Source organism: Coffea arabica, chromosome 1c (assembly GCF_036785885.1).
Source record: "Coffea arabica cultivar ET-39 chromosome 1c, Coffea Arabica ET-39 HiFi, whole genome shotgun sequence".
Classification (NCBI taxonomy): domain Eukaryota; kingdom Viridiplantae; phylum Streptophyta; class Magnoliopsida; order Gentianales; family Rubiaceae; genus Coffea; species Coffea arabica.
The window spans coordinates 55,935,760-55,962,484 of NC_092310.1; the positions used below are offsets into that span (position 1 = coordinate 55,935,760).

At 37.7% G+C, this 26,725-nt stretch overlaps 2 protein-coding genes across 2 annotated transcripts; both read right to left on the minus strand.

Moving 5' to 3' along the window:
• Window positions 1–7,605: 7,605 nt before the first annotated feature.
• On the minus strand, window positions 7,606–12,942 carry LOC113731324 (probable serine/threonine-protein kinase WNK4). The gene is made up of 7 exons (XM_027256525.2): window positions 12,049–12,942; window positions 10,990–11,255; window positions 10,163–10,386; window positions 9,621–9,778; window positions 9,230–9,542; window positions 8,654–8,932; window positions 7,606–8,406 (listed from the first exon to the last, which is right to left on the minus strand). The coding sequence occupies exons 1-7, from the start codon at window positions 12,148–12,150 to the stop codon at window positions 7,901–7,903; spliced, it is 1,848 nt and encodes a 615-aa protein (XP_027112326.1). The 5' UTR covers window positions 12,151–12,942; the 3' UTR covers window positions 7,606–7,900.
• A 4,590-nt stretch (window positions 12,943–17,532) lies between these two features.
• On the minus strand, window positions 17,533–23,863 carry LOC113731334 (uncharacterized). Its single transcript, XM_027256554.2, has 10 exons — window positions 23,442–23,863; window positions 22,404–22,589; window positions 21,421–21,513; window positions 21,101–21,283; window positions 20,915–21,017; window positions 20,577–20,762; window positions 18,675–19,792; window positions 18,188–18,573; window positions 17,983–18,061; window positions 17,533–17,806 (listed from the first exon to the last, which is right to left on the minus strand). Exons 1-9 carry the CDS (start codon window positions 23,712–23,714, stop codon window positions 18,001–18,003), a joined length of 2,589 nt encoding a protein of 862 aa, XP_027112355.1. The 5' UTR covers window positions 23,715–23,863; the 3' UTR covers window positions 17,533–17,806; window positions 17,983–18,000.
• Window positions 23,864–26,725: the final 2,862 nt, after the last annotated feature.

Below are 26,725 nucleotides of genomic sequence, written 5' to 3' on the forward strand. Positions count from 1 at the left end.
GAATGTTACATTCTGACAAGAGATTGCATTGAGTTGTTGAATGCTGAATAAGGGGGCCATTTGGGCATAACTGTCACTGCACGACACACACCTGTCATTGCAATTGCATTTTTTACTTTTGGTAGGCACAGACTAGAAAGTGGATTCTGGATATTGCAACCCCTTCCCCTCTTTTAAGTCTTAACCACCGGACCTGGCCCTCTTAAGTCCCTCTTGGAGGTGATGATTAGAGGATCAAATCTCCTCGTCAGGATTAAACGCCAAGATTTCTTGACTTCTTAAACCCAGCAAGTGCTCTCTCGTCTGATCTACTACTCATAGTATATAGGAGTAAGTGTAGGTGTAGACATCGCTGCTGTTTGGGAAAAAAAAAAAAACTTTCCCCCCTTACGGCTGTGGATGTCCGAGAATCATCTCAAGTGTGGTAATTAATCTACTAATAAAGGAGATTCAAATGTTATCCCATCTCTTAATTTATGCATTATTCTAGGTCGCTTTGTTGAATTGTTGGAGATTTAGACTAAATTACAAGCTTCTCGCTAGCCCCGGACCCCTACTTGAATGAGTAAGCGAGAGTAATGGATCTCGGCCTTGAGCACAAATGGCCGTCACCTGTACAACATATACCGGGGTTGATGTCTGAAATTCATCTACTTTCCGATTTTGTCTTCGAGGGAAACGAGGAAGAGAAAACAATAAACCAAAAAAGAAGAAGAAGAAAAGAAATCCTATCATCGGTAAATGCTGCTTTTTGATTTTGCAGACTTGGTTTAAAAGTTGAAAAGGTGCCTTTGATATTGATGCGCACAACAAAATGGACCCCCGGGATCACACATTTGGCGGCATTAATTAACCATGCATGGATTACCATACCATTATCGTTTCGACGGAGGAAAATCATTTTTGCCTGGTCCCTTCTGCATACCGGACATAAAATATTCAATTCGATGTTCCTCATTCACGACAACTGCGCATGCTAAACCTGCTCAACGTGTCTCGTTCAGTCGTTCTTATATTATATCAAGAGGCAAACGCAGAAATTATCCGGCTTAAGAATCGGTTTAAGCACTAATCTACTTGTTTAAGCAAACCGCGGAAATTGGACCGCCGGGGAAATGCACAGGGAGCAAAGAGGTTGTTAGATCCTATTTTTGGCAGAGCTCCGAATACTACGTGGCTTCAGTATTAAGCGTTTTGCCATGCCATGCAACTGGACCACGCAGTAGTTCGTTGCTCAAATTTAAACAAATTGCGCCCATGACGAACCATTTCTATCAATCTTAGCATGTAATGTATATTGCTCTCTCTCTCTCGAGAGAGTCTTGTCACATTACACGCATAATTTGAGAAAGGACCACCAAGCTGATGAACATATCGTATGGTGGTTTCAGATGTATGTAGGACAGTTTTTTAGAATGCATATAGTATTTGTATGTAAGTAATTGAGTGTAGATCAAGAGATCAAATCTCTTAATTTGCATTATAAATATTCAGGCTTTTTTGAAAATTTCGACAGTAGGCATCCGTTTGGATTGACGGTGGTTCAGTCTCTTCGGTCTGAACCGGTGGATCGTGGTGATTGTTCGGTCTATTCCAACTTTCCATTTATTTCTTTAGGTTCCCTTTCTGCATTTTTTTTTTGTCAGCAAAAATACATTTGCATAACCTACTCTATCCTAATCTAGGGGGAGGGGGAGCCTAAGGAGGCTGTTATAGGGACTAGTGGGTATACAGATTCAACTAGACCAAGGGAGTGCTATGGCACAACCATTAAATTTTTTTCGCTGCTGGTGAGGTTCCCTCCCTGGTGGCCACTGAGCCATTGGGCCAGTGGTTAGGTCCCTTTCTGCATGCTACGCAGGTTAGGTATTTAGGTGCCGAAATACCTAAATTTTAGGATTTGCCATGTACCAGAAACGTATAATTCGAATGGTCTTGTTTGGCATGAGAAAGTACTATTTAGGTACTTAATAAACACGTAATATATCATATATCCAACCCAACCTTTTTTATTTTCTCTTTTTTTTATTTTCCTTTTTTTTTTTTGGCACTTAGAGAGTTTAATCAAAATTAAATAACCATGACTTTGGTATCGTGTCATGTGCGATAGGACGATAAAGGCAACCAGAATGTGGAGATTATTACATGTGAATCGGGATAACTTGTCGCCAGTGCCACTCCCAACCGAAGAAAAGAGCTTTGTCTTTTCTTTATCTGACTTAACAATTTAATCAGAATATTCGAGTATAGGACCTAATAAAAATAAAATAAAATAGAGTGCGTTCTAGTATTGTTTTGTTGGGGAAAAGTTTTGGATGAACAAATTAAGAAAGTTATATGTGGAGGCCAGCTGGTTGATGGCAGAATTGAAGCTGATGGAATTTTAAATTAGTTAATCAGAGTGTCTAAGAATTCGATTAGAGGTGTTTTGTCCCTTTATTATTTGTGGCCAACTAACTACTCCTGTAGTTTATGTTATGTTTTCTGCAATTTTAGTACTAGGACTTTTTTCTCTCCCTCTTTTTTTATTTTTTTTGGGTATTGGGGGGGGGGAGGGGAGGGGAGGAGGAGGTAGGAGGGCAAGTTTGATTTGGACTCGGGGCACGGACGGTTGCAGGTGCAACCGTTCCTGTCAATTTTAGTCATTATCAATTGCGCGTAACTTTCTTTGTACATCGTGTAACTTTTTTTTCACAGGATGTATTTTCACAACAGATAGTGGTGGGCCCCACACTTGGCGCGAAAATCGAGTTACATGGTGTTATCTCAGCCGCACAAAATTTTGAGGGCAAATCTTGGCCCTTAACCGTGCATGATGACCGTCCCTGCCCCAAATCCGTTTGATTTCTTCTCCCCTTTGCAAGGGTCAATGATTGGAGACAGGCGAAACGGGAGAAAATTGAAGACCCCCAAAAAAACCGAGTAAAAAAAAAGACCCGAACCGACTAGCCAAATTAGAAGAAAAGAAAGGAAACCCCCCGGCATAATCGGGAGGGTTGCATGTCTGCGGCGTCAAAACAAGAGTCATTTCTGTTAGATAAAGCCACTTCTCTTTTCTTTGTGAAAATGTTGCAAAATGCGATGTATCCCTTGAACTGAATTGGTAGAGAGAGAAATGAGGTCAGCTGGTTGCGCTGCTTTTACGCTTTAGCTTACGTATTACGCTTTTAATACGTTAGGGACAAGGATCAGATAGCATGCGTGCATCGCACCCTTATCTTATGGAATAATTTCACAAACTTCCCTAAGGTTTAAAACACAAGCATTGACACTTGGTGGGGTTTTAAAAATTTCACTGACCTCCCTGACAGATATTTGGAGCGCTTTGCTTACGCCATGATGGCTGAAATTAACACTTCGTCCTGTGAAGGCGGGGCTCGTTACTAACCTAAATTTAGGGAACAAACGGATCTGAATTAGTTAGTTACATTTAGCTAGAATAACAAAATTGATGAAGAAATTTGGCACCATTTTTTCTGACAGCTATAATTTGATAAGGATGATTGAACACGTTTCTATAAGAGAAGGAAAAAGAAGAAGTGAATGGAGACAAAGTGCAGATTTGTTCTTGTGTTGGGAGTGAAGGTGATTTTGAACCAGAAATCAAGGTACGAGTTCCCCATGTGGTGCTTGAAAGTTTCTGAATTGCATTTCCCCCCCTTCAACTTTACTAATTATTTCGACCTTTTAAGGACTTGCAATCTTCTCTCATCTCACTCTTGGCAATAATATATTAATCTTATTTGGACTGAATTGTTACCAAAATCTCAAAAGCAAAGATGGTCGGTGAAATTTTTAAAAACTCAGAGGGTGATAGGGCAAGTGTTAGAAACCTCAGGGGAGGTTTGTGAAATTATCCCTGCCTTTATTATTACTGTGGCATGAGATATCGATCAAGTTTTGCACCCTTTCTCCTTTCTCCCGCTCGGTTTTATTGAGTATGGAACAAAAAATTAATAGGCTAGCAATTAAATAGAGGGAGGAATGTATTTGATGGTACGAGCGGAGAGAGCGTTATTTAATAAAAAAAAATTAGTAATTAACTTGAGGAGAGTCGGACTGAGTGGTAAGGTGATAAAGATTGTAATTAGAAGATTTTGAATTAAAATCTCCCATTTATTTATTTTTTTTAAAAATGGTTGGCAAGTAACAAAATTTATTCCCCTTTCGGCGTCCTATTCAATCACGGGCATCTTGGTGGAAAGGACCATTCTAATTTCGTTACAAGGGATTTCAACTTAAAAGGTTTTTGATTTTTTTTGGGGGGGGGGGGGGTGGGGGGGAAACAATCGGGTCCACAGCACAGGATAAGGCTCTCCGGGCACCTTGACCCCGTCATTTGGCAAAGGAAAAGTCATGGATTTGAGGGTCAGATTCTGCAAGTACTAAAGAGACAAGACTCCTTTGCTTCACATGGAATAAAGATTTATCCATTCGCCTCAAAAATATATACTACTGCTACTTCGTATTTCGTAGTAGTAGCTCTCCATAAGGATCTCCCACCTCCGAAAGTTTATACTTCATCCGTCCCACTTTGATAGTTCCATTTCTTTTTTCACACAATTTAAGAAAAAGTAATTAACTTTGTTGGAAAAGTAAATTTAGATTGCTATTTTTCTAAAATACCCTCACATTAAATATGGTACAACTTTATGGGAACTTGAATTCATAGTAAAAAAAGAATCAATTCTCATTAAATGGAGTAGGCTTATAGTAACAACAACTTACATTGAATAAGGGTATTTTAGAAAAATTAAAATACAACTATATTTTTCAATTAGAAAGTGGACTAGAATTTGAGACAGACCAAAAAGAAAAACGGAACTGTCAAAGTGAAACGGAGGGAATATTATACACAGAAGAAGATGAGGAGCTGCCCTTTATTGCACGCTCGACAGTCCTTTTCTTTTTATTTAAAATTAATAGTATGACAAATAAGTCTTCGGACCGGTTCTTTTCAAACACACCGAGAGAATTAAATGTGATGAACCAGTTAACGAAAAATATGGGTTTCGCAAACGAATTTGCTGGAATGTGACGTATTGATTAACAGCATGTCATGTCTTCCACAAGTTGCAAAAAAGTAGGGCAACACAGATTTTATAGACTTGAATTATTGTGATAATTATTGAGTCCCACGTATTAATGGAAATTTGTGTTGTCCTTTATCCCCCGAAAGAAATGAATAAAAACTAGGAAAGCAAGAGAGAACGAAAAGACCTTTAGAAAAAGGTGGAACATCATAATTGCTTGAAAGGATCCACCATAAATGCTCAATTTTAGTGGCATGCAAGACCAGCATAATTCTGCAGTCGGTTTGTTCCAGAATTGACAAAGTGGAAACACGGCATGCTCTAACCCCATAAATGGTACGTTATTCATCGTGTTCAAGATAGAATGCTGCTTTGACTCTCTTGCAAAACCCAATATCTCCGATATGCTCGACTCTTTTTATGAAATTAATCTAGCAGTATCAATTTACTTCCTCCGTTCTATTTTGATAGTCCCGTTTCTTTTTTCACACAGTTTAAGAAAAAGTAATTAATTTTGTTAGAAAAGTAAATTTAGATTGTTATTTTTCTAAAATACCCTCACATTAAATATGGTACAACTTTACGAGAACTTGAATTGATGGTAAAAAAAGAATCAACTCTCATTGGAGTAGGTTTATAGTAACAACTACTTACATTGAATAAGGGTATTTTATAAAATTTAAAATACAACTACATTTTTTAATTGGAAAATGAACTACAATTTGGGACAGATGAAAAAGGAATACATGGACGGAGGGAGTATAATGGTTCTCTTGCGTAAATTTGACCGTTAAGAGGCTAAAGCCAGCATTTTGACTTCATCGCATGATCAAACTTGCTGCATCAACATTTATGTTGAAGGTGTTTAAGAATCCTGGATTCTGTCGTAAAGTCTTGCAAACTTTCTGCAAAAGCCTCGACTCTTTCTTTTCGACAGATTTTTAGTTGATACTCCCTCCGTCCAATTTTGATAGTCCTGTATTTCTTTTTCATCTGTTCCAAATTGTAGTTCACTTTTCAATTGAATAATGTAGTTGTATTTTAATTTTTCCACAATACCCTTATTCAATGTAAGTAGTTGCTACTATAAATCTATCCCATTTAATGAGAGTTGATTCTTTTTTTACCATCAATTCAAGTTCCCATAAAGTTGTACCATATTTAATATGAGGATATTATAAAAAAATAGCAATCTAAATTTATTTTTCCAACAAAGTTAACTATTTTTTCTTAAACTGTGTAAAAAAAGAAACAAGACTATCAAACGGATGGAGTAAGATTTATTGACAAGATGCCTGATGATTAACGAGACGGTCGGGAGGCAATCAAGGGAAGCTGCTATCTTTGAGGTGGATTTGCCCAAATCTTAATTTAAAACGAAAGACAGGAAAAGTCAACAGCAACCAGGCTATTCAAGTCTTCAACCACAACCAATGCACCGCCTCATCGTCCTCTCTCTCAAATTTGTCTTCTTCCTCGGAAGTCCACATACTCGTATTAAACAAAAACAACGTGGGTTGCTCCAAGACTTAAAAAAAGAAAAAAAAAAAGAAAAAAAAAGAGAGAGACTGGAACATCTCTTCAGCTGCTATACTATACTTGTTATAAACCAAGGCAGCCAGATTTTATTTTTTACCCAAAAATTAGTGAATTGATGCCCTTTTCTTGGATAAAAGAAAGGTGCTCGTGGCCATTAAATAAATTGTGCTAGTCAGTGAAATCCTGATCAAAAGGAAAATGGAAGTTCCAAATTCATCTCCAAAGAAAAAGGCTGGTTCGGGGGAAGTCGGGTTGGGCACAGTACAAGGAAATAGCGTGCATGTGTCGCTATTGCCTTGGTGGCCCCGGAACTTGGTGCCTGGAGGGGATTGCAGAAACGAACTTCTTTTTTTGACTAAGCTAATCGTCTTCTTCGAGTCTTGATGACGATCATAATGAATGGAACTCTTGCTGGTCGATGTCACTTTCTTTGTTAAGACGTATTCGACCACATTTAGTCAGGGCAGAAAGGTAATTAAATCACAACTTGATACTTGAATCAAGGTCGTCCCGGGTAGAGTTTGCTTGATTTTAATTTGTCAATTAAAGTCAAATCTAACACGAATAGTATTTTGTGTTGGGCAAAATTTCGAACTTTGGCTCAAACTCAGCTTGATCACTGCAATATTTATAGTTTACATGTAAAATATTCAAACTGTTCGAGCTAAATTTGAGTTAAGACTCCATAAAAGTTTGATATAATTTGGCTCAATTGATAAATTCAAACTTATTAAATTAAATAAATAAATTTAAAAACTAGAATATTCGACTCGTTCATACCCTCAGATTTAGCAGGCATGGCGCGTGATAAGAGGAGGACCCTTAAGCCAGGCCAGGGGCATCTCCTGGGGAGCTACTTGATGAGAAAGTGATGTAAAGCCATGAAAATGCTCTCCGTTATTGCCCATCGGTTATACTTTTACCTGAACTAAAAAGTCTTGGCCACTTGTTCAAAGGAACTTCCTGTCCTAGAAGCTGTCAGACTCACAGACCAACATGCATGACAAATGATTTAATATAATGCCATTAAAACTCAAAAAAGGAAGTAATGGTCGCGTTGAACGTATTGAGAAGCCGGTGCAGTTTTAGAATTAAAACCGGCAGGGAAATATCTCCCCAGATGACATGTCAAGCTTACAACAATGAGGGGTTACAAACTTGGATTCACCACTTTTTGCTTTTGGCAAAGAGATGAGCTTCAACTACATATTTGGAATCAAGGCAATTGCTTTCACACGTTCGTTTGATTCATTATTTATGTACATTCCATTGTGCGTGTTGAAGCAGTGAAACTTCATTCTAATTACAACCTCAGACAAAAAGGGAAACTAAGCTCTTGTTGTCTGCCCCTGCCTTCTAACATCACCGGTGACTCTCACAGAACTTGCACCATTTACCGTCCCTGAGGCCTTTTTGGAAACTCGACAGGGATCTTGAAACCCTATGTGTTCCACTGCACCAACAGTCTTTGACAAACGTCTCTTACTGACCTCCTCAACTAAGGACCGATGCAGCAACTGGCTGCGCATATCCACCAGGGATCTGTTCCTTGTCAATTTGCGCAAGTCCACGGTGCATTTACCGCTAGCTGTGGAAGTTACTTGTGAAACTAGCATACCCTTGGACAATGAAGGGCAAATTCTAGCAAGGGATTGCGCCATGCTACAATTCCCTCCAGGACAGAACCTTGAAGAACTGTGGGTACTCGAAGCGGCAGGCAATTTTTGCTGCCTTGGGCTTCTCAGGGAATCATATTCATCAGAGCAGTAGTTCAAGTTGGAATGCTTTTCGGAGTGCAAAGAGCTCTGAGAGCTACCATCATCAAATGTCTCATCTACGAAAAGAGATGCTGTCAACTTCTATCATATCTGTTTCTACTTGAGCATTATTTCTCATCTTATAGAAATCAGAATAAGAAGTAACTGTAAAAGTTGTGATTTGCCCCCGATTTCACATTGGATATTATTTGTTAATCCATTTTATTGTTGTCAAGTCTCAAGCTATATGCCTGGCATTGAATAGCGTGGAACACATGCCAAATCATGAGTATTTTCATTCATGCCTTGAAATAGTGAACATACCTAAGATTGAGACCTGGGATGATGAACAAGATGAGAAATCAACGAAAGGGTGGTTGTGATCCTCATCTTCCTCATAATGAAGTATATGGTAGCGTGGTGGCTGAGATTGCTCCCATTTCTTTGAATATGGTAGCAGACCAGATATCTCTGCATCTATCATATCTGCAATTTCAGATGGAGTCCAGTCTGTAATGTCTAATTCCCTCACCATTTCACGGGCAACACCTATGGGAGTATCACTTGCCATATCAAATGGAAAGAATACATTCCTTGTAGCACCTGTATACAACACCAAATAATCAGTTGATTGAGCTCTGATGGAATAACTGTTGGTTTTTACGTCAGCAAAGCATACAGCCACAAAACAGGTTTCACATAAAAAGAACGAATTTAAGGTTATAGAAATAAAACTCTAGAAACTCCAAACGGATATCTCTAGGACCAAAATCTTGTATTTGGTCTTTTTACTCTCATAATGGAATAGACAGTAATATGCCTTCACTCAATCTACAGGAAAGCACCTATAATCATCAAAGAATAAAAGATCTTTCCTGAACCAACAAGGTTCCCAGCTACCTTCTTTATCAGTAATCTGAACTTTGAGAAAGATGGTGTCATCCTCCGGGTTCAACTTCCCTGTTATGGTCATGTTGGTCTCTGGTATATCCTCATTCAACTGCAGGTCCTCAATTCCAATGTTATCATTGAGAAAAGCTTTTTGACTTCCTATCCTTTTCAAAGGCCCATCTTGAAAATCATCCACCATTAGAAATGGATCAAGCATCAGTTCTTTCGCTGATAACCTCTTTGATGCGGTCTCCAAGCATTTCCCAATGAACCGCTGAGCTTCCAAGTCTTGAACTTTGTAAAAAGCCCTAGGCTTCTTTCCCTGAATAAGGAAATCAAATGTTGATTAGAAGATTATTTATTTTCATTGAAAATGATCCTCCAATTGACCTCGTTTTACCAATGTCACTTTCTTGTAAATTTGAGCTGGATTGTTGCATTCGCTATATGGATACTCAGAAGTAAGCATCTCTAAGATACACATGCCAAAAGAGTAAACATCAACCAGCTCGTTATAGTTTTCCTCATATAGCTCAGGCGCCATAAACTCGGGAGTACCTACCAGCACCGTAAAAGACAACACTATCAGTTATTTAGCATGCACAATATGATACTTCCACAATCAGTTAAAGAGTCCAAGTTTGCAAAGGCAACATTAATGCACACCTTGTCTATTAAAATGTGTTGCTACCTGAATTTTGCCAAAGGTGAACAAATTTATGTACTGGTTATCCTCAAAAGCCACTCTCATAGGTTACAGAGAGTTTCATAACTTGGATATAAAACTAAATGTATGATCCACTATTGATTTTAGGTGACCTACAAGGTGTAACGGACAAACATCTGCCTTTGTTAACATATTACATGCTTCATTAACAGCTAGTAACTCTTGTACTCAAGTCCAATAGGCACGTAATCAGTATACTTTTGAAGCAGACTAACCTATAACGCTGTGTGCTCGTTGAGAACTACGAAGAATTGCTGCCAGCCCTAGGTCACCAATCTTCACTTGTCCAAGATGGCCGTTGACAAATATATTATCACACTTCAGGTCTCTGTGGATAACTGGAGGATCATGGCCATGCAAATAAACAAGGCCTTCAAGAATTTGGCGAGCCCAATTCTTTACTGCTCGAATGTCCACTCTTTTATACTTCTTTTTGTACCTGCAATTTTACCCGATCATGATGACACTTGTTATCATGAAATATAGAAACTCAATAATAACGAAGAAAACACAGTTAATGTGTTATTTGACACTACCCATTTAAGAACCAACTAAACAATAATGAGAAAATAACCTTGCATGAGGAAGACCAAATCGCAGTCTAAGCAAGCCCACAAAAGAAAACAGAGGCCTCTATACAGTAGAAAATTAAGGAATAAAATCAAGTCAATTTGGAAAAATTCTAGCATTAGGTTGGTTAATCTAGACATTTCATGACTCCCGTTCTTAACAATTCAAACAAACTGCAAAATTAACCGGACCTAACATGACCCAATGGATGAAATCGTAGTATTGTAAAGACAGAGACAAAATTCTGCCACCCGCTCAATTAAGGGGCCAATCAGTCAAACAAGTTCATTTCGTCATTCCTCATGTTCTCAACACAAATGTGGAAATTGCAGACAAAGTATGAAGCTAAGATAAACATATTCTTATGCCAAAGAGTTTCAAAACATCTGAAGAAGATCAATTTTTAAACCTTCGTTGTACAGGTGAAACCATAAGTTTATTCAATGAAATAGGGTTGGGGAAAAAGAATTACTGTCGAAGAGTTCCGGAAGTGAACATTTCAGTGATGAAATTGAATGTTCTTCGCTCAACATCAATCCAAGACGTGTAAAACTTCATGATTGACGGGTGATGAAGTGCGCTGAGCAGGTGCACTTCAGAGTAAAGTCGCTCCAAGTCCTCTGCTGATCGGAGCAAGTCAGAGAGTTTAACTTGGCACCAAGCTACTTCCATTCCAAGGACTTCATCAATCGCCTTGTACACTGTTTTCATCGCCCCTTTACCAAGAATTTCATCAAACTGTCAACGCATGCAAAGGGACATGTCAGGATTCTTACCCGCAGAATAATAGATTTGAAACAATTTATAAATCAATCATGAGACCGAAGCTAAAATTCCAGATGGACTAGATGGGTCAACTAACTTTATGGTGGAAATGGACTCGATAAATCATCGCATTTAGTAGAGAAGCATCGAAAGAACCATAGGCCTTAATTTCTACTTTCAGTAAACTAGCTCCTATTAGCCCTCCTCATTATAAAGTAATCCAAGGATCCAGAACTCCATGCTAGTCTCAGGCTGTCGGCAGAGGACCAAACTGCTCACGAAATGGTTATCGGAACTCTAACTTGGGAGTCAGAACCATCACTTCTTGACTCACCAGTGACACAGAAAAAATTATGACAAACAAGTAAATTTCATACACGAAAAGCTAAGCAAATTTTGGAGCACTACAGCGGTATTACTATTAACTAACAAGTGTTCTTCTTTGTTTAAAGGCACTGACGAGTTTTGTAAAGTTACTTATAATTATTGTTTTGACTTTAAAAAGAGTTCTTTCTTTAGATGCTACCCCATTCTAGCATTGCGAAAGCACATGCATGATGCTCCTTTTCAGTTTTTACCAGGCAAACTAATTGATTTTATTATTCGATCAAATCAAGTCAAGGCCAGCAACTGCTTCCCTTAACTCCAATCTGAGATTGTTGGTGTTTGTAACTTTGCATGCGTGTCAGAAGAACAAGAACGGGGAGCAAGAAAACTGAAAACTGGAGGAAAAGAAGAGAAGAAATGAAGAAGAAGCCGAACTTACTCGACCATAACGCCCTGTTGGATCAGTTTCAGCATATCCATGATCGTCCTCTGATTCGTCGGTACTGCCCGTACGGTCTGACAACCTTCCGGCTCTGTACATGTTTTCTAATTTCTACCTGAGTACAGTAGTACTACAAAGTACGATGTCTTAGCTTTTCAAGTATGTTTTAGCTAATGAATAAATTCGAAAAGTTTTGAGGAACTGGAATTTTTCTTTCTTTTTTCAAGTCGAAAAGAGAGTTAGAAAGAGAAGAAGCCTGCCACTAAATTCGAGGCTTTCCTTCATGGTTTTCGTAAGAGAAGACGCCAAAGAGGAGCCAAAAGAGTCTGGAGTAGTCAATGCTAAGCATTATCCAGGCCATCTTCACAACCGCGCGAGAAAAGTCTTCCTTGTTGTGGTAGTAATTCCTAGTAAGCATTTGGTTGATTGAGGAAAAGAAAAAACGTGATGGATTTGACAAGCACAAATCAGAACAAACAAAAGTGGCCTTGGGATGTTACTAATGCCAATCAGCGTGATCGGTACAGGGAAAAAAAAAAAATACTGGGCTTCTTGGAAAATATCAGAAAAGTTTGGCTATGTAATACAATTACTAGTAGGATGATTGGAGTACCACGTTTTGGTTTGAGGTAGATAGTGGCAGAGGAGACCTGAACTTGAAGAATCTGTGGCTGCGCTTAGCCGCTTCCATTTCTGTGGCTGTAACTCTTAAGCCAAAACCAACACGATTAATTCGTTGGGTTTTGAAAGAGAAGGAGAAAAGTAAAACGCCAATAAAGGGAATCTAACACAAAGATCAGAATTTCACAGCGACAGACAAACGTAAGAGCGACTAGATTGAGAAGTGAAGAGAATCGAAAGGAAATTTGTCTTGGAAAAATGGTGGACCACGGGAGCTGGAGGATATGGGCTGGAATATGAAAGACTTCCTGTGGAGGTAGCGGGTGGTGGGGCCTACTTTGGCTGCCCACTTGGCAGGCTCCGTGGGTTGTTGGCAATAATTATAATAATAATCTATACAATATCTAAAGACAGCGGAGGGAGGTTCCGTGGCAACATCCGGCCACTTTTTCAACTTTCATTTTCACCTTATTTGCTTTAACTATCTAAAGCATATTTATAGTTAGTTATCTTGAAAACATGTTTTATTTTAGAGTTAATCTTATATATACTGACAGTGCTATTACGATTGGATGCATGGCACAAATAAAAATTTTAAATTTAAATTATGTATTATACATTTAACGATGAAAATATATATAATGTTAGCGTATAAAAGATTAATCATTTATTCTAATTATGTACTTTTTGACATGATAAACCCTAAGTATTATAACTACCAATACAACCATTATTATTATTATGTGGAAGAAACTTAAGAGATTAAAATTTACCTTAGTAATAAAAATTCATACAAAATTTATTCATTATAAATATTATACATTTTTTTCTATTACACGCACATCGGGCATGTAATAAAGAGCACTAGCAGCAATAATGCCCACTCCAGCCCTATCGCAATGTATGTGTGGTGTCATGTCATTTGAGGTTATGTTTGTTAACGGCGTTAACAGGAGAGGGGAGACCAAGTCTGAATTCTCCTTCCACATTAATATATTAATTTCTTCAAGCTTATAATCGAACGTATTAGAGATAATTTTATAAACCTCCCATGAAATTTCTGACAATTTTACTGAGTTTCTTTGAAATTTTAAAATTTATGCTTATCTTTTTAAATTTGACACTTTTACCAATCAAACCTTAAAATTGGCCAATAATTTAAATGAATATCCTAAAATATCCTCAATTTATAAAGTTTAATTACTTTTCAAAGCAATTGTCAGTACAAATATAAGGAAACTGCGTCAAATTTTTAATACCATATTAATTGTTTGATAAGTAATTACGACAATAGTCGCATATTATACGAGCATGCTAATGAAATTTTACGGGAGGATACATATTCTTTCTAAATTGGGGAAGAAAGTATACATGTCCCAACAAATTATATATGTCCTATCTTAATCTGTTTAGGATGCCTGTTGCCTTGGTAGGTGTTTTGTTGTGTACCCGAGATAAGAAGTTATTTCCTCGAGGGACGCAAACTCAAGACCTTTTTCTTTCATTAAAAAAAATACTACTATTTTTTATGAAGAAAGATTTGATTAACGGAGAGAACAACTTTTGGAGTTTTGTCTATTCAATTGTTTTTTTTTTTAAATTAATCCGGAACATGCCCGAATCCTTAGGACCCGAGCTAACACATCAAATCAGAGAAGTGAGCCATGATCCTGTGCAGCAACTTCGGATGAGTCACGGGAGTTTAACTTCAGGGTAAGATTCGAACCCAAGATCACAAGGGTCCTTAAGAGTCTGTTTACCTGATTCAATTGTTGGTTAAGCGTGAAAATGGCCATAGTTTTTTGTGCAATCTTTTAGTCATTTGACCCATGTAAGATTTACAGACCGGAGCAATATAGACATATATAATTGAATTTGTGCAATTTAATTTAATCTCTCTTAACCAAAGCCCAAAGACTTTTCGGCAATTTAATTTAATCTCACCAACTGACAGTTTTATCAATTTTCTGCAGCAATAATGTGCCTCTTACAATCAGGGAATAAGAAAGAATCAACATCATAACTAGTTGACTCGATAATAATGCTGTTTTTGTGTGTGTGGGTGTGTTTCTTTTTCATGGCTGCATAGACCAATCATCCGCGGTCAATATCTTACTTCACCAATTGGATAAATGTGATACCTGGCCCTTTTATCACGTACAAAATTAGAGAAGCCAAAAAAATAGACCAAATTGAGCTTAACCTTGATCGTGGTGCAATACATGATTAACACATGGACTTAAGAGACCGCCCATGGCCGGCCCCGTCTCTTTGCTCACAAATTTCCCTTATGGTCCACCCCAAAGTTATATATATATATATATATATTCTTCAATCTACAGATATTTGTTCCTGGGTTGGTTAGCCGCACCATAAATGATACTGGTAGTGTTAATCCAATGCATTCCCGCGGAAGGTAAAGTTCAACGACAGAAATGAGAAGACCAGTCTTCAAATTGGGCAGCACCCACATGGAGTAATTGGAACTGATATGGTCTAAAAACGAATTGTCAATGTTCCGCTAACAAAGAAGTGCCTTGTAGCAGTTAGCTAATAGTTGGTGGTTTTGTGGGATTATTTATTTTCCTTCCATCCCTATTCAAATTGTGAGTTACTTGTACTAAAGAATCTGGTGTACCTTGTTTGATCGGCTTTTTATGGAGACTTTTTTCCGGGGATTGTTCCATGGTTTGACATGGGATTCGTGTAAATTAAAGTGCAAACACGGCATCTAAAGAAGACATGCGTCTGGTGTCAGAAAGGATGCATGGATAAATGCATCTTCTACAAAACCATTTTCATTTCTGTTACAGGTATCATTTCCTTTCATGGGTGATGCTCCGCAAATAGAAACAAGTCTTCCCTCTTGTTATTATTCTTCATCCGCAATCCATAGCCCAGAATCCACCTCCTTTATTTCATCAGCTTCCTTCTTCATATGGCATGTATGAAGCGGAGTCAATGGGGATAACGGGACTCTCACTCTCTCCAACGAGATTTCCGACCGGTGATGTTATTGCTACACTTCTTTGGTCTTGATTTGCTGTTTTCAATTTGGAGTTGACCCCTGAGATATAATTCATTATCCTTCTCTACGCGTTTACTTTGCTTTATACCCATAGTTTTATATTCAGGGGAAATCTATCAAGACGTGTTTCACACTTCACTAAATCAATTTTTTCGTCCGGTAAAATAATAAGTTCACATCTCTTGTGAAATCAAGTCTGTAAAACTTAGTCTGAATCTAAGTTTTTGACCACTTTTTACTCTAAATCTATCATGTTTGTAACCCACGCATGATCATTTTTTCAGAACAAAAGTTAATTTTCATTTATAATTAAATAAATAACTTGATCCATAATCATCTTACCCCTAAAAAAATAGAATTTAATCTGAATCATATTCATTTTTTCCTCAAAAAGTAGGATCTGATCCAATTCATATTCATTTTTGTCCCAAAAAAGTAGAATAATTACATGTGGATTACATGATAATTTCAAACTGAAAAATAGTCGGAGGTTGTAGTTTTTCAAAGAAAAATTTTAACCTATTTCCTAATCACATTTTTCAATTACTTTTTAACTTCATTTATATCAAATTGTTACAGTATATTTTTCTATAAAAACTCCAAAAAATGGCAATCCAAATGCAACCTAACTGAATTAAAAAGACGTAATCAAGTATATATTTGTATATTTGAAGCCCTAGTGATACTCTTATAAATTACTACTCCGTGTACTTTTCAATAGTTATAATCAAGTGGAGGCCCTAGAGCGACAGGTTCATTGACGTCCCTAAATCGTGCGACTTGAATGTTTCTCCAGGCAAATTACATCTGTGTTTGCTTGGTGGTGCGGGAAATTTTAATAACACAAAGGCAAAAACAAAAGCAGAACATAATACTGCATAACAAAGAATAATAATATATGACGTCAATATCAAAAGGTAACCTACAACTCGTCTCAAGGTGGAGACACGTTGGCCCAAAACTACTTCACCTTTCACCTAGGCTATAATCCTCGAATCCACCTATAAAAAGCAATTTAAAATATAAAATTTCTAAAATCAAGAAAGTGGACATAATTGTCTTGAGTTAGATAGAAGGAATTGTTCTCTTGAGTTAGATAATGTTAGAGCATAATTATATCTTTTTTTTTCCAAGGACAACAATTTTCATAAGAGAGTCTTACTCAACCTAAGGCGGACCCACAAAACTTACCCATCCAGGCAATTGCTGATTGGAAGGCAAGTCCTGAGGACCTTAAATCTTGCTACTCACTCATGCTAAGCTTCGATGTGGGACTAAACTCACAGGGAGAACTATCCTTTTTTTCATTGAGCATGCTCAAACTAGCCTCGCAATAATGTCTTAATTTTTTCCAACAAACGACAGTACAAGAGGATAATTTAACTATAACTCAATGCACACCAAAAAGAGTCTCACTCAACCTAAAGGGAGACCCACAAGACTTACCCATCCAGGCAATTACTGACTCATCCAGGCAATTACTGACCGGAAGGCAAGCCTGAGGACCTTACTGGAGTTAGGAAATGTTAGGCCATAATTATGTTTTTCTTAAGGACCATGATTTTACCCCAAGCATTCTGAGAGTCAAATACTCTTCACTCCATTACCCAAAAATTTGAAAATAATTATCAGCCATCGAAGATTATTAACCATCACCTAACCCCCAAAGTTTATAAAGAAAAGGAAATTCTTGATTAGAATTTTGGGGCAATAGATCCTGATGCACATAATAATTCTGCTCGGAATATTATTCCATATTCATATAAAAATTTTCATCAAATATAGTACTAGATTCAAACCTTTGCACTTTGTATCCGCATGCAGGATAAGCATTCATCATAATCATCATAATAATTTTGTATAGAGAAACATCAAGAGGTCAAAGTAAGGAGCACATTAAAACAGTAGTAACTACATTTGCTTTTGAAGAACGTTACATATCATCTGCATCTCATATTTGAGTTTCCCGACCTGCCTATGCGGGAGCAGAAAGAGATGCATTTGCGGACATTATCAGATACTATTTTACAACACTGCTTAGACACAACACGGCATGCTGGAAGGTCATTCATGGGATCATCACCATGAAAACCACCACCAAAAGATCTACAAAACACGGATTATTATTTTGTACACTGTACCATCAACAGCAAAACGATTATTTAGCTGGGCTTTAAAAGTCAAAAACATTATTTATATATAAAAAAAAAGGTCTAACTGAGGTCCTGTAGGTTGTTAGCACCTAAGAATTTACCACTCTGTATCTCTGTATACAAGTTTACCTGCCTACGAAAAACCATTCACAGGGACAAAGGAGGAAACTCATCTTCATTCTCAAGGCCAAATAGCTGATCAGCAACCCTGCAAACCCAAAATCACAGGCACAGATTTAGATCAAATGCCAAAAAAAACAAAAACAAAAACTCCCATCAATCTTACTAATGTCCACTACATGAAAATAGCAAAAATCTCAGTATATTCTCCTACCTTGCTTCTTCTTTAGTTAAATCAGGCGTAGCATTCTTCTGGTTATTCGAACTTAAGAGACAAGCATTACAAGGGGCTAATATCACATCATCAGCCAGGTTCCCAAGGGATCCGAATTCAATTCGGCGCATTGAATTGGAGAATCCATTGGCACAAGTATCACCTGCCTTGGAATGGAGAGACTGGCAGGATACACCAGACTTTGTGCGAGGCTGAACAGGACACCAAGCATGCAAGAGCTCACGGCCACCTTTCGGCAAAGAGTTTGTCTCCATGAAAGCAGGAACAAAGCCATTGTCCTGAGTGTGTCTCTCCGACTGAAAAGGAGTCCCTGTTGCCTTAAACCTAGGCCGACCTTGTGAGGGTCTATCCCTGGAAGAACAATTCTGCAAGATTGAAAAAGTAGGATAGATAGGGTACTCAGTAACTTGGATAACTGGATGGCATGCTGAGTAAATCCAGTAATGGGAATGAAATGTAGCAATACCTTAATGGGCAAGTAAGTGCCTGTCCCTCGAGCTTTGTGTTTCTCTTCAGAAGGAAAAGCAGAAACAGGTGGTGCATGACTGCTAGCAGGTGATCCCACAATAGTAGTGCTTGAGTTCATTTGAGAAAATGAGCCCTGCTTAAGAGGCATAGAATGACGGACAGTATCCCAAGGCTTCTTGTTCCCAAAACGGGACCGCAAAACAGAAGGATTGGAAAGCCCGGGTGCTGAAAGAGCAAACCCATTGCAACACTGTCCATATAACAAGCTCCTTATATGACTATCATAGTCCCCACTGAGGTTTGCCAAAGGGTTTAAAGGTTCTGCATCCACTACACTGCCTGAGTCCCTTTCTCTAATATCAGGTAATAAATTCTCTAGAATATTGGTCCTTGGACTTGAGACAGCTGAACTACAAGAACAAAAGCCATCTAAGCTATCTGCACATGACTGAGAGGTGTCGACCAAGTCCAAGTGATTCACTTTCTGTTCCAGCCATTGATCAAGGCCCAGCTCATCTTCTTCACCATCAGATGAGTAAGTCTGGCTGCAGTGGCCATTTTCTGCATATGACTTGGGTAAGTACAATTGTGATAGGTGATGATATTGGCCAAAACCTGAACCGCTATAATTAATATATGGTGAATAATCAGATGTGACATTTGAAGTCCTGAAGTCTAAAGAATTATGCTTTGCAAGGTCACAAGAATCCCCATTGCATAGATATCTTGAAACAGGAGTCCCATCCAGAGAGTAGCCGGGCTCTGACATCGTCTGTAAGGAATCTAAATCACTGGAACATCTATACAGCTGTACAGAATTGTAGTGCCCTTCCATCAAAAGACCATCACTCTCCAAATCGCTAGTTGATGATCTCAGAAGCATGTCATCCTCACTCAAAACTGCAGCAGGAGAAGATGAATACAGTGTACTGGACCCTTCACCAAATAGCAAAGCATAATCTTGAGTATCAGACCCACAATTGCGTCCATGCATCTGCAGAGTGTTACCAAAAAATTTCTGGATCTCATCTGCAATTTCATCTTTGGGTAATGAAAGAATTTGCTCAAGCCTGCGAGCCCCATATTTGAAAGCGCTACGTATTCGGTAAAAGTTACCTGGAGGAAGTAACAAACAGAAAATGAACATACAAAATGAATTTTGATTCCAATATTCTTCAAAGAACAACAAGCTTGCTAATGCAACATGTAAACTCTGTTCGAGAAAGATTGATACTCTTATACAGATTAATTACATTAGCATAGGATATGAAGCGTGAAGGTAGTTTATGGTTTTCTGCATCTTAAGACTAGTTACTCTACAACGGCTGCAAGAAATGCCCAACAGCTTGCTAGATAGCATAAGTTTCCATTTTGGAAAAGGCATTTCTTCTTTGAAAAAAAGAAAAAATGTTTCTAGTATTATACATTTGACTTTTGCAAAGGTATTTTCTTCTTGCTTTTTGAAAATGCTAAGTGTGTCATATTCTTCCAACAGAGAACAACGTCTTCCCAAACTTAGAAATTGACTGGCCAATAAAATATCCAAATATGGGCTCTTAAGAAAGTCATATTACCTCAACAAGCAAGCTTGTTTCTCATTAAGGAGGTTGAGAAGTGAAAGCCTCTACCATGACAGATATCCTCAATAAAAGCCTAAAATTACTATTCAAAACAAGTCCCAGAGAGCAAGAGCGTAGAGCAAGGGAAAGAGGCCTGGGAGGGAGAGGGGAGAGACAGAAAAGAATTAAGTGTCATATTACTTACTTTCTGCATACTGTCCAAAAACCAAACTATGGTTGAAACAGAATATTTTCCTTTGAGGCCATTGATTATTGATCCTCTAGGCTAATCATACGCAATTATTGATCCTCTAGGCTAATCATATGCAAGTTTTGATTACCTCTGTGGACACTACGGCCAAGGTTGTTGTATTCTTTCAGGGGGTCAATTATGTTGAGGTGCTTCGGCAAAAACAGTCGAGAGTTTGTTTCCAGGTCTCTGGATCGAACTGAGAACATTTCCATACAGTTTCTTAAGAATTCATCACTAAGCAACAACTCAGTTCCTTCATTATGTGGTGTCTGAGCTGCAAAGGAGTGAAATAAATAGTTAAAAGAAAATACAGTTTCTTTCCCCTCAAACCTCTAATGGGTACAATACAAAAAAAGAGTTCCTGAACACATATGGAAGATAAGAGCAGGGTATGACAGAGGCAGAAAGCCAAAACATGCTACTTACCTACTATTTCAGGAAGGGATGATTTGCAAACTGGACCATTCAAGCTAATACAATAGTTCTCCCAGTCAAATTTGCTGAAGTAATCCAAAAATCTGTATAGAACCTATATACATGCAATCGAGCATGTTAAGTCAAAGCCCAGGTACATTTCACATCTATGTATGATGTCAGCTTGGAAGAAATTACCGCAAAAGGGCCATGTAAAGAGGAATGGAACAGATGGAATATGTAAAGAACCAGTGTTTCCAAAGCATATGTAGAAATGAGACCATGATGTGCACCAAGGATACGGCTCTCATAGTAGCACCAAGCTTTGATCAGAATAATGCTGCGTTTGAAGAGATGGTCTTTTCCAACAAGCCGATCAACCTGTTGAAATTAAAAAAGAGTACATGAAACAAGAAAAACCAGGGAAAATTTGGGGAGCAACATCAGCATAATGCAAGCCAACACACGTATTCAGAAACTAGAAAAGAAAGTTTAAAAAGAAAATAATCAAACTTTACCTGCTCAAGAAAACAAAGCGTACAAAGACCTCCCAACTGATTGAATGAAATATCTATAACAATGTTCTGAGCGAGGCACTTCACGAGTTTAACCTGCCAGGCATAAACACAAAATTACCATAACAAACTAGAGAGCTGTGTGCATATATACATTCACGCATGAATCCATACAAATATGTTCAATGAGCAAATAATTACGATATGGCATTAGTGATCAATGCACCCCCAAAAGGTACTTGATTGTAGATTACTATATGAATTTTCAATCTACAAGCACAAGATATGAAAGTAAAGGCTTGATACTGAAATTCTATGAATATAATATTTTAGAATTCCACGATGCCCATTGTTCTTCATCAAGCTCTGCAATAAGTAGCATAGATCGGAGTGTTTATAATTGTCTACAGAGAGAAAGTTACCAATAGGTAGCTGCAAATCTGAACATGAGACAGTAGCAGATGACAGAAGCACCTAAGAGAGCTAAAAAACCTGGAAGCACTCAGACTAGGTAGAAAACTTTATGCAACATAACTGAAAACACTATGAAGTACAAAATCTATGACTAGAAAAGCTTCTAAAATTGGCAAACCCTGCTAAAACCTGATAATCTTGAAGGTCTACTGCACATGGATTGTTGTGTGCACAGCCATGGGTATGTGCATCGTAGAATGACTACAAATTTCAATCAGGAAAGCTTCTGACTCAAAACCTTGAAGATTAAAAGTGTCCATGCCATTATCTAACATTGAAGGAGGGATATATGAAAGATGCTTGTCTAGGGAAGTGGAAAATCAGCAGTAAAATTTCAATAAGTTGTAAACGAAATATGCTAAGGTATTGCCAAATGGAAACATTAAGGAATCATCAAAAAGTACCAAAAGATATTCTTGAAAAGGATAGCAAATCAACTGCAATGTCATTCAGCCCTTTAAATAGAATCAACAAATTTATGCAGTTGAGTAAAGCATCAAACATCAAGTTACCTCAGCATCAATGAATTGTGTGTCCTTCACTTCATACTCAGCATTTTCATTCTGCTCTTCTCTTTGCAAAATAGATAGGACATCGCTGGCCCAAAATTCCTCTACATAAGGACTACTGAAGATGGTCAAGTCAATATCTCCATCGGGAAGGTAAGTCTTCAGAGGCACTGAACCATATGGGAAAACCTATTCAATGAGTCGACTGTTAGCAAAACTCTGAATGCACATAAAAAAAAGTGTAAAAGGTTGCAGCATCCAGAAATCATCTAAAGCACAAAAAGTTGCTTATACCGCAACTTCAGAACACAAGAATGCCATTCCAGTAAAGAGACAAGTATTTGCATGTATTGAATGTAGTAAACAGTAAGGTATTTGGCGGGATATATTAAAGAAATCAAACTTTGAGATACATCTCCACATCAACATGAAAGAGAGAGATAAGATGCAGAGCTGCATACGTGCACAACTGGAAAGAGATTCAACTACTGGTAGAAGATGCCAACAGCAATGCAAGTTGCTATTGTTGCTTGACATCAATGAAAATCATGCAAAAAACTGCACTCAGAAGATCCAATCCAATTATTAAATTGGCTAATCCCAGCTTAAACCCCCTCTAAAATTAAAGTCACAGTTCCGATGCATTTCCACAGTAGACTATGAAACACGCGCAACAAATTCCACCAGGCAGGCAGGCTTGGCTAGTTGCAGGGAATAAAAACTCGTAACATCCAACCAATGCCATCCTAATTATCGAAATTTACAGACGCGTAACTTCTCGTCTTACAGTAAACCAACCTTCACAAAAATAATTTATTCGTAATTAAAACAAAACAGCATGCATAACAGAATGGGAAATGAAAGATGAGATTGAACAACACCCCATTCTGAAGTACAATCCATTTAAAGAGCCACATGAAAAAAACATGCACGAGTTTTGAAAAGGGCCCACACAACTCCAGTAACCAAAACAAGAAAAATCTTAAAAAAAAAGGACAAAAAAATCAGACATGCAGGGATTAAAGAGGAGAAAAATGAGACCTCAAATCCAAGAGAATTGCGGATGATTCTCTGGACATAATCGATGACGTCTTTGCGCTTCTCTTCGGAGTCCATGGTAGGATGAATTGCATCAAGTACTTCCAGGGCGGTTTCCTCAGCTACACCCAAATTCTCCTGCTTAATTGAGGAGGGATCAGGATCAGGACCAGGGTGCCGTTGGTGGTGGCTGGTGTTATCATACGTCGAACTTGGACGCTCGTCCCCCATCACCGCCACGCCGTTAGCGTCCCCACCCCGTCCTACGTCACCCATCTAGCTCTAATTCAGTAATCTACCCGGAAAAAAAAAAGAAATAACAAAAATCATCAAAAGAACAGAGGCCACCATGGTTCAATAATGAAACAGAAATAGGTGCGCGGGCGCGGGCGCTGGCGCTGGTGCTGGCATTAATGATTAACCCCAGAGGGGGAAAATTCCAGAGGCGAAATCAGAAGGGGGTTTAGAGAGAAGAATAAGAACAAGTAGAGAATGAGGCATTGGTGTGTGAAATGGGTTCGGGTTTATCTGTGTGTATCACAAATTTGTATGTATCTCTGCGTTTATCTGTGTGTGAAAAAGGCGACGTAAAACTCGGGAGCGAGAATTTAAGAACTGGGGTTGGGGTGGAGGCTACTTTATCTTTCGTCTGGGTATCTGTTGAGTGATGATGGGGAGGACTGGAAGAGGAGGAGGAGAGGATGACTTGTTGTTTTCTTTCTTTCTGTTTCGATCTGAGTTTGTTTCGTTGTGCTCTGTTTCTTGCAGCAGCAGTCACACACAAAAACAAACAAACGGACCTCTTTAAAGCCCCCCTTTCCCTCCTCCTCCTCCTTTTCTTTTTTTTTTAATTATTATTTCTATACGATTTTTATACCCCTGCAGTGCCGAGACAAAATCTATCGGAATTTTGGGTTTTTTTTTTTTTAAAGGGCTGAATAAAGCCAAAAAATAAGAGAAAGTATACGGGGGAAAAGCAAAATCCGTTATGTTTTCGGTCTGCCGTCGTCCTCCGCCGCAGGAAGCAAAATGCGACGCGACGAAAGAAAAGTAAAAAGACGATGAGAAGCGGAGAATGAGATGAGGAAGGCCCCAAAACTGAGTAGCGTGTCAGTAAAGGCCTAATCGGTGCCCGGTGGCCTATTCTATTCTTCTTTATCCATATATTGTCATATACTGTGTACTACACCTTCTTGTTACCTCCAGTCTTACTAGTACTATATATATTAGTGGTACCAAATCCAGCTGGGACTGGGTGACGTCGTTTCGGTTCTGCAAGGGGCCCACTGTACAGTCTGCCGTTACTCCGGGTTAAAATTGTAAACCAGATATTTTTGGCCTTCTGGGACAAATGTACCTCGGTTTTCTGATCAATTAATTAAATGAATACATCTGTTCTATATTAATATTCAGAATATGGTTAGTATTACTTATTACTCCTTGATATGGTATTTATTTGCTATAATTACTTGATTAGATGCAAATAAACATATCAAACTGAATTCACCGCGCAAATCTTATTCCTGTGTAGCTCACATGACATGTCAGTCGTCACCCGCCAAACCAACCATCCCCAGTCTCTTCTGTGGGTCCCTCCTTGCTCGCATTTTTTTCTTCAGAATAATTTCAGAAACTTCTCTTGAGATTTTTGACAATTTCACTTGAATAAAGTATTATTTGAAATAATTATTGCAGCAATTTTTTTTTATAAGATGTATGTAAGATAACAAGACGGATTGAAAAATATGGTTATGATGCAGACAAAATATTATTTGAAAGAAATGAAATATCCAAACAAACCCAATATTACAATTACCTCCCTTGATTCTATAAAATGACCATAATAATCTTCAAATATTAATATTTTTCTTACAATTCAATAATTCGCTCCTAAGCTTTTGTGCATATGAATGCATCACACAATTAAGCCTTTAGTGGAAACAAAAATAATATTCACTTATGGAATAACCAATTATGTTCTAAACAAAATTTAAATATATTCCAAATTAATTTTAGCTTTGCTTGGAGGATTTAAAGATGAATAGAAAGTGATGTAAGATGAAGGTTTAAACAGGATGAGACTGGTGGTAAAACTTCAACATTTAAGGGATATGATGTTACATTCATGCAGTTAGTGAAATTTTTTGAGTTTAGTAGTGCTGATTTTTTTCCCTTTTTAAACTTGGATTGAGATTTTAGAATTTAGAAACTAATGGTGGTAATGACCATGGTGATTATGTTACTATTTTGAGACATGGATATATAAAAGATTTAAAATAGTAGATATGATAATTGAGAATGTATTTAAGATTTTGTGCATGTTTCAATTTTTTTTTAGTATTTTATAAGAAAGGTAAAATGAAATTCATAATCTAATAAGGGCATTTTGCGTTATTCATTCAAAATCTTGACCATTAAATAGTTTTTATTACCAAAACAATAAACTCAAGGAAGGTATGTGTAATTTTGAAACCTCAACAAAACTAGATAAAATTGTTAAAAATCTCAAGAAAAGGTCTTTCAAAATATCCCCTTTTTTGTGCTTTTTTTTTTAAAAAAAAAAGAGGGACTCCCATCCAAAGCAAAAGATAGAATTTTGAGGATTGAATTAAAATTTAACAATCGCTTAATTACTACTGTTTCTACTAATACGAGAAAAAAAATGAATTTTGTGATTTTAGATATACCACTAGTACAATGTGAATTTTGGTTGGGTTGAGCTGGATTGCAAACTGCAAGGTATGGTAATTACTAGGAGGGGAATGTCCGCGCATCGCGTGGATGTTTGATGCCTGTGGTTAAAAAAAGATTTTATGGTAGTTCAAGTGAGTATCAAAAAATTCACGCACATTGAATAACACAATGAAGTAATAAAATATCTAATGTATACTGGGAGATGGAGAAAGAAATCACTCATGCTATCTTGCTCAGTTCATATATTTTGAAACAAACACTTGTATATGAGTTTTTCATTAACAAGACTAAACGAACTTTAAACAGCTACCCAGACGATTCAGATAATAGTAATAAACAAAGTGATTATCCACGTAAAGATGCATCTACACAACATTCTTATTGATGAAAGTAGCCAACTATGATGGAGGTTTTTTTATCATAGTAGCCAACATTCTTTTTGATCAAAGTAGCCAACATTCTTTTTGATCGAAACCTTCCAACAAAACCACACCATTTTAATTATATAGAACAACTAACCTTGTAGGGAAACAATAATATCAACATTAAACTGTGCTAACAGAGTATCCAATTTCGAAATGAAAGCATTTAGC

What these genes read in the sequence shown, in the direction of transcription:
- LOC113731324 (XM_027256525.2), bottom strand. Translation starts at nt 12,150, where the DNA reads ATGTACAGAGCCGGAAGGTTGTCAGACCGTACGGGCAGTACCGACGAA. An exon ending in TTTACAAGAAAGTGACATTG is followed by an intron (nt 9,543 to 9,620) that starts GTAAAACGAGGT and finishes TTCCTTATTCAG; the next exon opens with GGAAAGAAGCCTAGGGCTTT. An exon ending in ATCCCAGGTCTCAATCTTAG is followed by an intron (nt 8,407 to 8,653) that starts GTATGTTCACTA and finishes CTCTTTTCGTAG; the next exon opens with ATGAGACATTTGATGATGGT.
- LOC113731334 (XM_027256554.2), bottom strand. Translation starts at nt 23,714, where the DNA reads ATGGGTGACGTAGGACGGGGTGGGGACGCTAACGGCGTGGCGGTGATG. An exon ending in CTTTACATGGCCCTTTTGCG is followed by an intron (nt 21,018 to 21,100) that starts GTAATTTCTTCC and finishes GCATGTATATAG; the next exon opens with GTTCTATACAGATTTTTGGA. An exon ending in TGGCCGTAGTGTCCACAGAG is followed by an intron (nt 19,793 to 20,576) that starts GTAATCAAAACT and finishes TACTTCCTCCAG; the next exon opens with GTAACTTTTACCGAATACGT.